The sequence below is a fragment of the Limanda limanda genome, chromosome 19, assembly GCF_963576545.1.
Source record: "Limanda limanda chromosome 19, fLimLim1.1, whole genome shotgun sequence".
NCBI lineage: Eukaryota > Metazoa > Chordata > Actinopteri > Pleuronectiformes > Pleuronectidae > Limanda > Limanda limanda.
Genome location: NC_083654.1, coordinates 4,680,914 through 4,695,086, shown reverse-complemented (window position 1 = coordinate 4,695,086; position 14,173 = coordinate 4,680,914). Strand labels below are relative to the sequence as shown.

Sequence of the window (14,173 nt, the reverse complement as noted above, 5' to 3'; positions counted from 1 at the left end):
AATCTCCCCTTGATTTAAATTAGATGGAGGACTTTCTTCTCGCTTTTCACTGCAACACCTTGCTCAGCATTTCTTTATTTGAGATTCTGATACTATTGTGACATCTAGTGGCAGTGATCATCATAAGTATATCATCTTAAATAATAATCAGTTCAATATGTTTAACAGTATATTGTACTTAAAATCTACTACAATGCATGCTCTCCGTCATAATGCATATTATAGCTAACAATGTACATCTCTGCTAATGTATTAACTATTTAAATAAACATGGTAATTCATATAGTCTGATGAAGACACACAGAAAAGTCAGATCAGAGTAGAAAGATTTCTTCAGGTAAAAGTAAAGACCTGAAGTCAGTGTTTTCATCAGTGGATACTTTGTACTTTAAGTTATTTTGTACTCATAGTTACTTGTAAATAACTCAGCAGAGGTACTTTCACTTGAGAGCAGTTTTTGGCATCTCCTGCCACCTCTGGTTACAATTCAGATCTTTTTTCTATTCTGACATTTCCTTGAGATTATTTTTAACCTGGTATGGGAACATTTTAGCCTGTGAGACCTTAACGAAAATTGGTCAGGATCTACCTTAAGGGGGTTGTTATAAAGCTAAAATGTCACTGGTTATGAAACTACTTTGATTGTTCTCTATTTTTGTATTTCCGTGTGGGCACTGACAACCAAAAATGGCTTATTTGAAACCAATTGTCATGAGTGCACTGTGATGCAGACTGTTGCTCATAGGACACATACAGTGAATGATGATGCCTCTGACGGTGTGTGGTTCTCACCCTGAGCGTGTGGTGCTCCTGGACCAGATAGGACAGGATGTGGGGGTTGAGCACAGCAGCCTCCAGGAAGCTGCTCCACAGAGCAGCCAGCTGGGAACAGAGCTGGCTCACGTCCCTGCTGATCTGCTCCGCTACCTTGTCGTGGCCCTCTTGCAGCTGATGGGACCAGAAAAAAAGCATGTATCCATATATTATAAAAAACTGGATGAATTAGCTGTCAAAGATTTCTTAAAATATGTCTTCTATTTTAGGATCCCTGCTCAACTTGCTTTAATATTTACACCCATTGAAATTAAAATGTCTGCAGTTTTCCAGGTCATCAGATCATTGTAGGCAGCTCATGTTAATGATGTAAATCAATCAACTCATGCTTCTCTCTGTGTGGTAACAGCTGAACCATCATGCCAGTTCACAAATGCATCAATGCTTAAAAGCCATAAGTATTTAATCTCTTCATGATCCTCCTCAAGCTTTACAAAGATATTGTTTTATACTGCATAGATATCATCCCATTGAATAATAGTCCTATATCATAGTAAAAAACAAATTGATTATTTTAACAAGCAGCATTCATTTAGATCGGGGGAATACAATAAAAGAGGGCAATGCATGAAAGCGTTGAAATAGATGAAAATTCTGCAGGTTACAATTTTACTCACACCAAAAATCCATTTTACAAAATTCTAAAACAATCCAGCTATAAAAATAAAAATCATAGTTAGATTAGCAAAGCCTTATTTTTCATCACAAAGAAATAAGGAAGGATGTGTTTGATGTGGCTGTATCATACCTGTAACTCTATTGTGAGCTGGTTGAGAGTTTCTTCTACATGCAGCACCTCTGTTGAGAGAAGGGTCATTTGCAGAGCTCAGTGAAAAAGGACATTAAACTGTGAAGTTGTAGTTGTTACAAACACTGCAACACAAAATCATATATTTGAATCTTTGAAATACTAATTAGGACCAAAGATGAGACGGGATAAAATCTTTAACTAAACTACAAAGCTACCAAATGATAACTTTCTGGAATCAAGAGAACATACAAAAAATCGGAAACAATAGTAAACTTTTGCAAACATGTTAATGTGTCAAAGGTCAATATGTCATACTTCTACTTCTTATTCTAAGTATAGTTTAGCTCAAAATATTTATTTAAAGTAAATTGAGTATTTTTACGGTGTTCATTTAATCTTTTACTTAAGAAAATTATGTGAATACTTCTTCGACCACTGTCACTTCGCTAACCATGTTCTGTATTAATGTATGTGGAAATAAAGATCCAGAAACTCAACAACTTTTCTTTAAACTTGGTGGACGGGGGCAGTATGGCCCGAGGAAGAACCTATCAAACTTTGGAGCAGATTCGATCAAGAAGGCAAATCCACTTTCATTGTAATTTGTGTGTTATCTCTTAAAAAAAAACAAAAAACATTTTGGAGTGGCTTAGTTGAATATAAAGGCTCTGATTGGCCTCTGCAGGGGTAGGTGCTCTACTAAGTGCTTTTCTAGATTGATTTTAGATTAAAAAAAAACAGTATCCTAATCATAGGGTTTCACATATATTAATTCTCACTACACCATAAATTTGTATTATTTATTTTGAGACTGCCCAGAAGACCAGAAAAACATGAATGAATAAACAGAGCTCTGCTTAAACTCACCTGACATTAGTGGAATCTGCTGGAGTTGTGGGATTTCCTTGATCAGTGCATTGTAGTACGTGTGCAGCCCTCTGTTTGCCACCAACAGGAGGCGACAGAGCCTTCGGTGCCACGTATGAGCTCTCTGCAGGCAGTCTTCACTGGGCACATAAAAGCTCCCCTGCGGAGACAGGGACCCGGGGTAAAATGTCAGCTGCTATGTAGGTCAGAGATCTCCTCTAGGAAAACCGGTCTTCCTTAAAGACGGGACAAGAAAAACATACTTGAACTTTATAGACTGCGCTGCAACAGATGTTAGGGATCATCTCTGACCCTGCGTTAAAAGGAGCTTGCTACTGCATCGGCCAAGTTACTCGGAAGATCAAATGCAACGTTAGAGACAAATTGGCCCTAAACACAGCTTGCTGGGAGCTGTAAAAACACATCAATACGTACATGTAGCACTGGAGGATGTAACGCATCCCTGTTATGACCTTTAAAAGTTCCCAAGTGTGGGAAGCTGCACCAGAATCCAGCATGTCATTGTCACCATAAGTGAAAGAAAGATGAAACTGTGTATATCCAATAGTAAGAGGATCATGTTTGTGCTGAGTTGATAAATTGAGGAAGCAGCAATAACAATAATTAAAGAAGCACAGTCTGTCCTGCTTGTGTGAATTTAAGTAAGAGCTGTAATATGGACCATGTTTCCAGTAGATGGCTCTCTAACAGTGCTGTAGAAATATGAACTGCATTTCACCATTGAAATTCACAGCAGAAGCTGAGTGCAAAAAAAGCCTCTTTCCACAAAGCCACAATTTATCCTCAGCCACGATACTTTAATCGTGTCTCCCATTGATCTCCCTGAAGAGCTAATGGATTTCTAGCCCAAACAACCATATGTTTACACATCAGCTGTCACGATTTGGATTCAGTGGGCCTTGAATGTGAGCAGCGCCTGCCCTCAATCTGCTGCTCCTTGACCTGAAGCAGTCGGCTACCCGCGAGTTCTTGCCATGGCTGGGATGTTTTTGCAGCGCCAGCGGGGCTCAGAGCTTTGAACGGCACGCAGCGCCCCAGTATCTGGAGATGTACTGTAATTTGCCCCCAAGCAACTCCAGTCTCCGGCCCTATCATCATACCTGTGTGCGCTCTGTAATTGCAGCAGTGCAGAATACCCAAACCAGGAAGGAACATCTGTATGTTTACTTTCATAATTCTCTAAAGCTTTATAGAGGCCTGCCAGGATCAGTCTGTGAGTGAAGGGGCAAAGAAAAATAGCTATTTTCTTCTGTATGAACCGATCATTATCCGGAAACCATAGTTTCCCTCTGTGCTGACAATGCTCAGGATGTGCCCCAGCTCTAACTCACCCGACATGAGACATTTTTTTGTTTGCTGCTTTTTTTCTTTTCGCCAGTTCAGCATCACAGTGTGTGTCGTATAAAATAATCCAGTTGACAACGGTTTATTCTGGTAGAGAAGCGCTTTTGTTGCTGTACGATTTCCTCAGAACTCTTTTTTATTTACACCAAAGATTCTCAGGTGTCTCCTGGTGTCTCCCTTCAAACAGCAGGATCGTCATTTTCCACTCAAAATATTGTCTCCTACCACTGAATCTGAGATGTAACAGTTGTTGCCAATGGAACAACAAGCATCTGTTTGTTTTTGTTTTTTTTCACGAATAAAACCCCAACACTTGACTCGACGTGGTGTTAAAATGGAAAGTGCTGAGACCGAAGCGTAGCCGCAGGTGAAAAGCTCTTAACAAATAAAGGTGAAGGAAGAGGCGGCCTTGTGTGCAGATTTCACCTGCAGCTATGTAGTACGTGGCGCTTGTGAGCACAACTCATTACTGTGATCAAACGAAACCCCCCTGCCTTGCTAAACACAGAGCTTACTAAAGCGCCCAGCCAGGGGTGGGAGTAAAAAACCGGGAGGAGGAGGGGAGAACGGGGCAACCTGGGTGCTCATTAAGATTTACAATGAAGGCTGTGACGTCCACAGGGACCTAATACATGCGTGTTATAAAAAGGTAGAAAAGGGAACCAACAGCTGTAAAACTGTCTGTACAGTAAGTATGAATAACTGGCAAACACAAATCAAACTATATGATGTGATTTGATGAAATATAAAGGCTATATTGGGATTAAATGTTAAACTTGGTTGGGTGTAATCATATCTACTAATACTGTAGTTGTTTCACATAGACCATAGCAGTGGTTATACTGCATATCAATTCTGAGCATGTGTTAAGTGTGTTATGTTGACACCGGAGATGTGAGAAGATGCATTTTAATTCAGCTTTAGTGGGCTAATTATCATGTACTTTGTCCAAATTGCATAGAATCTGCATACTAATTCAGTATCATATGCATATACACACTAACCATCATAGAATAATGTACAACAAGTAAAACAGGAAATGTATACATACAAACTGTACGAGTATCAAGCAGTAAATAGGGTTTACTGCCGTTTAGTGTAGTATAATCTGGTTACTATAAGAACTATATGTCGAATGGAATAAATGCTACAAATGCAAAGTATTTTCTGGATGAAAGAGTTTTGATCTAATGTTAAACATAAAACCTGATCGTTAAAATATAATTTCCCTTCACAAAGCCGAATCATCATTTGTCACTTGGGAAAACTTAAAACCAGTCAATATAAACAGAAGCAGCTTATGTGCCATGTTTGTCTCAGCAGCTTCCTATAGAGTGAATTAAATTATCTCTAACAATTAGGCTGAGTAGATTCTCCACCTGCCGCTGTGTGGGAAACACTGCACTAAAAGGAGTACGACTGTTTGTCTAGGTAATCAAAGTGTGATTAATAAATTAAACATAAAAAAAATAGCCTTGGCAACATGGGAGTTTCATCTTTATGGAAGAGGCAAAAAGTCAAAAATGTTACTTTAAACTGGCTAGCAGTGTGTTTGTCCGTTGTCACATGTTATTTGTTCCAGACGTTAAGAAACTAAGGTAAAGAAGATATGAGGTAATTATGAGGCGACAAAATTAAAAGTCCTGTTTCTTTGAATAGAATTGTGGATTTCTCTTGGTTTGATACATGCTGGAAACACTATGGATAATTTAAGTACAAAGTCAGTTGTTTTTAGACGTTTGAATGAGGAATCGTTACAGATTATATCTTTAAGCTCCAAGGAAGGTGACAAGACTACACCATCAATTCTGGCGAGAGCGTCTATCACTTCCAGATGCTTGGAGCATACGTGACTGGACAGGTGCGTTCATCAGATATTATGAAAAGCCACCGTGCAGCCCAGTAATAATCTGTGTTGGCCTCTGGTCTTTAAGCTTACAAGACTTCATGGGGCCCAGACAAATGACCTGTACTGAGGGATAGTCAGGTCTGGGATCTGTAATCTCGGCCGAATCCTGTTGTTTCTGGATGACATGACAAAACACATCACAGCTAAATCCGTCGTCTGATAAACCGAGATAGACATTTACGTCATCACCTGGCATTTAGCCGCTTATTTACAAAAAAAAGGGAGCAACCAACTGAACAGAGACGACGCCCACTCATTTTGAGCTGTTGTCGAGCTTTGTGAAGCAACATGGGCTTTGACTCTCTGTGACTTTCAGGTTTGAACGCCACTGGAACAGCTAAAGGTTGACATACCTCAGAGATGACAGGCTTGCAGTAGCCAGCTCCGAACACAAGGTTCTCTACAGACATGGCAGATGGGTCGCTGGCGCTGTCTGGCGAGCTCTTCCCCAGCCAGGAGCCCTTCCCTGTACGTGCAAAGCTGGAGAGAGGACACATGCAGAGACAGACCATGAGTGAGTGTGTGCCTGTGTGTGTGTCTGTGTGTGTGTGTGTGTGTGTGTGTGCGTCAGTGTTACAAGACATAAGCTGTGAAATACAAGCTGCTGCCGTTCCAATCACTCAAGTGCTCCGTTAATCTATTCAATGCATGGATGAAGACTGACTTTATGATATTGACCGTTGAATTCATCAGATAAGTGTTCAGAAAACCATCCATTAAAGCAGTTAACAGATTCCCTCAACACACTTTCTCCAGTTCTGCTCTGGTGCTATATTCATACATGTGGAAAATTATATCCACTCAAAGACTTCCAAACTATTTTACAGTTAAATAACAAACATCTTACGAGGATAATTTCGTAAATGTAGCTTGCCACAGCCTGTCAAGCTCTGGATAACTTTGGCATGATGCTGCATTAAGAGCAATATTCTGCATTTGAAAGCATGTTCCCTCGCAAATTCAGGAACATACCTTCATAAGTTTACGGGGGGATGCCAGACTATTTTGTTGTTTTATCTGTATCGTTATCATTACGATTATTATCTATGTACTTCCTTGTGTATTTTAACTTTTGTTTTCTGCTGTGCAGCACTTTCTATTTGAACCATTCTTCTCTTGGTGTGCAGCACTTTGTTTTGTGTTAAAAGTGCTCTATAAAAAAAGTAATTAACCAACCTTCAAATATTCTATCTAAAAGGATTACATCATACCCTTACTGGACTAGATCAGTCAGAGGATATAAAAAGGAAAATGTTCCACAGGAGCACATCCACTGTGATGTATTAACCAATCGTATAGAAGACAGCCATGGATGCTTTCAGATTTTACGCCTAATTAGACAATGTATGCACTTTATTAGATTTAGACGAATTTACAATGCAGCAGCCCCAGCAGCTAACATTACAGTAAACACAGTATAGTTAAATAAGCTAAACACATTTGTAATGTAAGCAGCCAAACAGGTTATGTTAGCAGTCGTATCACACATGATTTCCTTAATATTTTAATTATTATAGAATAGATCATCACTTTACTGCAATACAAAAACATTGCTGTTTCTTCATTTCCATGTATTTTACATGGATGGTAAGGATATTTACTTTTTGCCCAGAAAACGTAGCTTTAGCCTTTAGCAGCTAGATGAAGCAATCCAAGTCACAATCCAAACCCCTTTTGCAAGTTTCAAATTTTTCAAATATTTGAAATTCAGTCAGAGACTGTTGTTTTCAAGCAACTCAGTGAGCAATCCGAACCTTAATATGCTAGCTGATCAAATCTGCCTGACATATCAGTGTAATGAAAAGCCTGCTTTTTTTTAAAAATAATACAAAATTCTGATGAGAAAACTGGCTGCTGTTATTGTAACATTTGCGATCCTGAAAGACAGGCATAACAAGGGCAAAAGTTATTGAACATTCACTTTGGTGTCTGCTGATTATCATTCTATACTGCTAAATAAGTGGAGATTTGTCAAATGCAAATGATCGTAATAGCCTTTTTTGTCTCTACCTGATAAGCGGCTGATGTAAGGCAACCAGTGAGGCGTGTATGGAGACGGAAATGACGGAGAGGTGGAAGTAGTCGAACATGACGGGGACGTGGTGGTGGAGGCCTCTCCGCGGGTGGAAGTGGAGGCTGAGTGTACGACTGCTGATCAACGGGACAGTCAGTATCTCTGCCAACCTGAGGAGGAGAAACAGAGACAGATGTTTCACGGGCACAAAAATCACAAAGCATTTTCATAAATCTGAATACTTGTTTTTTCTATTTAGCTGAAAACTTCAACTGACACTACACAACAACAACACATAAAAAAAGCAGTTAATGTACCCTTGGACTTCATTACAGTGTGTAAGTGCAAAACGACAGATGATGCAGATGAATTAAAAGAAAAGTACAACGTAAGTGCCTGTATTACTGTCTGACTCTGGAGAGTATGTACCTAGATAATGAAAAGGTGCAGCTCTTTGTTAAGAGAGCGAGATCTATCAATGACAAATGTCTTTTCCTTTTGTCAGATTTATTAAAAATGTACACGAAGCAGACTACTTCTCACCAATAACCTAATGTCATTATAACCGACATGTTTATTGTCCCTGCAGCTCTGAAAGAAAGGCTCTGGGGAAAAGTCTGCATCTTGACTGGAATGGTAATAGAGACCTGGAAGATGTTTGTCAGTCGTACAGAGTAAACGCAGCCGGACTCTGTGCTATGATACGGAGAAGGTGCTCCATAATTCTGTGTTTTGTGGTGCTGACAAGTACTGTAATCACACAGGTATGTAACTTAAACATTTAAGCACACAACACAAACTACACTCCAATAATGGGACTCTACTGAATACAAGAAAATAACTCCAGCAGGAATAGAGTGTTTTGCAGTATAAACCGATACAAATTCCTCTTCTCCCATCAATAATCACTGCAATCATGTTCTTCCAGCACAGAAGTTGTGATCAGCTGACCAAAGAGGTGGCTTTGAACCAAAGAACATAATAACCCCCATTATGCTTGGTTTAAGACTCTCTCCCTCTCTCTCTTAAACACACACACACACACACACATACATACAGCAAACTCCTCCAAAACCTACTGTTGCTCATTGTCAGTGAAATGAAGATCCAGCTTCAACTGAAAGTCCACCTCACTCAAGGCTTCCTCCACCTGCAAAACATTGACACATGTGTCGTTGATGCATGAACATGAGAGAACACTGATAAAGAAGAAGTTAGGTCGACTTTCCTTTAAAAAAATAGACCTTCAATGAGACAGAATCATTTTTGCTGAGGTCTGTTAAATGGCAAACTGTAAAACTAACAACACGACCGGGAGTCTGCAGCCTCCGTTGTGTCTCTCTATTAAAGTTTCCTCACAAATTTAGCACAATTTTCACGAAATGAGCAGAAAATTGGCAAAAAAAAAAATATTCTATTCGGGGGGGTGTCATTGAACATATCAGGATGAGGGTTATTATGCAGCACGGTACAGTCATGTTGAGAGGATGGTGAAAATATGATAACATTTTATTATTTAAGAGAGGATACAAACTCTTCAACATCCTACACAGATTTGATGTTTTCACCTCTTAGGCCTTCAGTTTGAATCAGTCAGGAGGTTCAAATAAACACTTGTGGAGAAAAATCATTTAGTTGCTGAATGCAAATTATTTATCAGTCCATTTTCCTCCTTAACTAAGCATAAAATCATGTTTTGCTTGACCGTGTTCGGTGATACAATTCACACCTGTTATTTTGGTTTGGACTAATTTAAAGTCTGATATTCTGGACCAAAGAAGTCTTCCTTGTATACTGTATGTCGTCCAAAAACTCTCAACAACTCATCTGTAGAGTTGAATACCATTCTTCCAGAGGATTCAGTATTCCCTAATTTGGTCAAAATACTTACTCCAAATATCCAAGTGTTCAACTGAGTCAATGACTCTGAACTCACCAACATAGGTCATTTTAATACTCATTAAACCACTGTTGACAGCTCGTTCCCTCGTATGGAGGCATATGCATCCTATGTGCTGCTCCACTATATTATCTCATGTATATATTCATGTGATTCATGTTTTTTATTTGCATCATCAGCATTTCAAACATGAAACTGATCAGCACTGAAAAAGCATATGGTGGATACACAGTGTATGTGTACAGTTGGCTCTGAATCCTGCTGTTTGCCATGCCCCCTGCTGTGAGCAGCCTTCTTTGCAATGCTGATTTAGTCACTTCAAAGTTCTTTTAAATGGACTCCTGATTTTCTCTGTGTGGCTAACGAACTGTGTTCCTGAATTTTTTTAATTCAAAGTGGACTGGACATGATTGAATTTCACTCATGTTCAGAGTGCCATAGAATATCACACCGTTTCAAATTCAAAACAAAACAAAGTGGGGAAAATAAAAGGATTGATCAGAGGTGGAGCCGATTTTGGACGTAATGGAGTCTTTTGAAGATTGAGGTAAAGTGCTTGTTATAATAAAGGACAGACACAGGTCTTCCTGCGAAAAATTGATTCATTCGCGCACTTTGTAAACATACATGGCTGTCGTTCTGTCCGTTGCCGATGTTCTGATTGATTAAGCATACATGGGGGTGTACACAGAGGAAACAAGGAGCTATTTCTGTCTGTGCTATCTGCCGCTGACAGCTTCAGATAACCTCAAGAAGGTTAATGAGCGAGGAGCCTTTGGGAGAGCTTACAGCTGAAATCGGATATGCCTTTTAGCTCCTGTTTCTCCATATCTCCACAGGAACATGTAAAATTAGCAGTCAAACTAAATCATGTCGGACAGAATATGCACATTCTGAAAGAAGCAGGAATTATTTCTCCCTTCTTCATCTACAGTATACTGTAGATACACCAAATGACCCGGAGTGGATTGTGCAGGGTTATGTCACTGAGTGAGCTATGGCTCTCATATGGATGATTAAGCCTCGGGAGGAGCCATCTTATCTTCCCCACACTCCGGCCTCTGGCCTGTCTCATCGCTGTCACCGCTGATCAATTTGAGGTCAGGTTGCTCCCGAACAAACAAAAAAAAAAGAAGACGGCAGAGAGGATTTTCAGGGTCGTGCCCACGTTTAAACCGTAAAAACAGTACATCAATAACTGTCGGACAAGTTTACAGACCTGGTCGTTTGAGCTGAACATGGGCAGCATGGGGGCACAGGCCATTTGCATTTGTCAATTAGTGACGTTAGTTCTGAGAGGCACGTCATTGGACTCCATAGTTCTACTGATCCTGTGTCTGTTGTGGTTAGCACAAAGGAAAAATAACTACCCTTTCTCCTTAGAAAATTCTACCTTCAAGAGGTTCTTTATCTGCATTTTTCAGAGACTCTAAATGCGTTTTTGTGTAAAACCTGGTAGCTGCATCTGCCTGCTGATATAAAGCCCCCGGCATTTTCTGAAATTGATAAGAGGCAAATGTTATTGCATTTCTGAACCGCAAGTAATTTATTCAGTTAATTATCTAGTTTAAGCAGTGGTCAACAGTGACTGACTATTTCTGGAAAGGTCAGTGCAGCTCAGGGCAATATTCGACAAATTTGAACTTGCACTTCTTTCCAAGATAATGTGATTACATGCTCCTCTTAAAGTTCCATTTCCCCAGGTGTGAAAGAAAATTGTTTGGTGTGGAAATTTGTTTTTAAGAAAAGAGTGTGTTTAAAACATGGATGCTGTGAACAACAAGTGTTTGCTTTTTGATAAAGAGCATTTAAACAACTTGACACCTCTTTCTGTATTGGCTTTATGTGCACATTAAGCTCCTATTTGGAGCTGATTGTATTATCATGAATGCAACATTAGTATTATTGTATTGTATTGTATTTTATTGTATTCAAATATACCGGCTGCTATGACAACTTAATTTCCCTTCGGGGATGAATAAAGTACTCTATCTATCTATCTATCTATCTATCTATCTATCTATCTATCTATCTATCTATCTATCTATCTATCTATCTATCTATCTATCTATCTATCTATCTATCTATCTATCTATCTATCTATCTATCTATCTATCTATCTATCTATCTATCTATCTATCTATCTATCTATCTATCTATCTATCTATCTATCTATCTATCTATCTATCTATCTATCTATCTATCTATCTATCTATCTATCTATCTATCTATCTATCTATCTATCTATCTATCTATCTATCTATCTATCTATCTATCTATCTATCTATCTATCTATCTATCTATCTATCTATCTATCTAACAGAGGGTCTTTGCGCTTAATTGTAGTATAGTCATGTTAGCATGCTCACTGGCAGGCTAGTTTTCAGCATGTAGGTAACCATGGTCACTGCCTTGGTACATATTGTTTTAACACAAGCTGCAAGCCAGAGCAGTGATCCTATTGAATGACCTTAATGCTGATATTCCTTTACTTTAATTTTAAATTCAATATCTCCTTTAAAGACAAGATTGTTCATGTCAGATGGGAGGAAAACATTTGAATGCTTCAAAAAAGGCTATTTTATATTTCTGAAAGACACAAGCTGCAGCTATATGGAGCAAAAAACTGTTATATAACTGTTTGCAATGTCAGTCATGCATTTACAGTCAAGCTACTGATGACATGTAAGCAGCCAAATGGCATTCCTTATTCGTTCTCTTCTTTTGCCGCGAGAGGTAGTGCGTGTGTGTGTGTGTGTGTGTGAGTGAGTGTGTAAAATGTCACCAGCATTACTCACCTTCTCTCCTTCCAGCAGCAGGTGGACTTTGAAGAGCATACAGTCATTCACTGTAATCTCCTCGTTTCTGTAAAGGATCTGGAATATCCGGCTGAACACAACGCCGTCGTAAACCCCCGCAGAGCTGAAGCTGCATTCTCCTGATGTGGGACACAACAGCATGCGAAATAACAATCAGCTCAATATGTGCCACCTGTAGTACCAGTGCCACTGATACTTTACTATTATCATAACAGCACGAAATGAACCATGGCTTTTAATTTGCCAAAGGCTTCACCAGACATTTGCAGTATGTGCTCAGATTTGTATTAACATGTTCCCATATTTGAAGATGCCTGACCTGACATTTGCAAATGTTAACTGGGATTTGTGAGGGATCTGAGTTTCCATATTCAGATCTAGTACGATTCATGAATATATTACCTCATATACAAAGTGAAAAATGAAACGACAGCTCCTCAAAAATGGGGATTAAACACCCGGTGCATGTTTGTGTCCTCAATGATCTGTTTTCATTAGTTACTAGAGGTCTGTTATCACCATTGATTGCTGAAACTGACTCGCAGTTGCTTCTCTAACTGAGCTTGCTTCAAGCCACATTAGTTACAGCGAGGCTGTTTCCCCTGCTTTCAGTATTTAGGCTAACAGTGGCTGTAGCTTCATATCTAACATTTATCTCTTCCACACAACTGATCACACCAGGGTTTTAAATGTCCTTAAAATCTTTCGGGAGGATTTCAGATTATTCCAGTGGAATCGTCACAGTAAGTGGAATAACTCCTCTGGGCAAAGTGTCCAAGTTGACCTCTTGTGAGCTTGGACCCATGAGCGCCATTATCTTTACAGTGCTGACCTCTAAGGGAGATAGTTGCATAAATGGAGGAAGTCATCACAGCAATATATTTTTTGCATGCATGAAAAGGAGTGCTTATAATTTGACACACATTTTCAAGCAACGGCAGTCATTGATTAATTGGTTTCCAGACATTTATGCATTAAACTGTGTGCACCCGCAATTGATAAATGATTGTCCCCCCCCTCCTTGGTGTGTGACGCTCTCTCTCTGCTACTTTCTCACCGCAGTGACGGAGGCAGAGATGCCGTCCAGCTGCGAGCTGTGAAAGGTCTTTGAAATCCCCTGCTGGGTCAGTGCTCTTTTCTGTTTCATTTCTACCGTCCCTCTCACCGCACGCCTTCTCCTGATGATGCCATGACTCCTCGCAGAATCAAGCGGCCCCCGCAAGGAAGACGGACGTGTGGGAGCGTGGCTGTTATCAAAGGCTTGGTGGGTATGTGACGGAGACGGCCTAATCCCTCCAGGGATGAAGCGTGTGTGGAAGGAGTCGTAGCTCGGCATGTGTTAGCGCTGTCTCCGCCACAGTCAGAGGAATGTGACTTCTTGACATGTTTCCCTGTCTTCATCTGAGTGTCTGTCTACTGATTTAGGAAGATTAGAGGCATCGCTGTTCATGAATGATTTAAAATCTGTCCCAGAAATTATTCTCTGTGTGTTTGACCTGTGAAGGAGACGAGACGGCCCCGGGTTTCATCCACGCCTTATCCCCTGTGCTGGGTGGCACTTCAATATTACCAAAGCCACACAATCAATGAGTCGTATCTACAACCGAAACACTCACATGCACTGTACTACTTTTGAAAGCCAGTTTGTTTTACTGGATTGATTAAACATTAAGCCATGTACCAGGGGAGCAGACGTGAAGAGACCTTGATAATG

At 39.8% G+C, this 14,173-nt stretch overlaps 1 protein-coding gene across 1 annotated transcript in view; it reads right to left on the bottom strand.

Moving 5' to 3' along the window:
• The window catches only part of fam135b (family with sequence similarity 135 member B), a 35,740-nt gene that overhangs the window by 9,415 nt on the left and 12,152 nt on the right, over positions 1 to 14,173 (bottom strand). The window contains exons 3-9 of the mRNA XM_061093149.1: positions 12,439 to 12,578; positions 8,820 to 8,890; positions 7,737 to 7,910; positions 6,080 to 6,206; positions 2,453 to 2,612; positions 1,583 to 1,632; positions 793 to 948 (exon numbers count right to left, since the gene is read on the bottom strand). Coding sequence (XP_060949132.1) covers positions 793 to 948; positions 1,583 to 1,632; positions 2,453 to 2,612; positions 6,080 to 6,206; positions 7,737 to 7,910; positions 8,820 to 8,890; positions 12,439 to 12,578 — 878 coding nt within the window. The remainder of the gene's footprint in view (positions 1 to 792; positions 949 to 1,582; positions 1,633 to 2,452; positions 2,613 to 6,079; positions 6,207 to 7,736; positions 7,911 to 8,819; positions 8,891 to 12,438; positions 12,579 to 14,173) is intronic.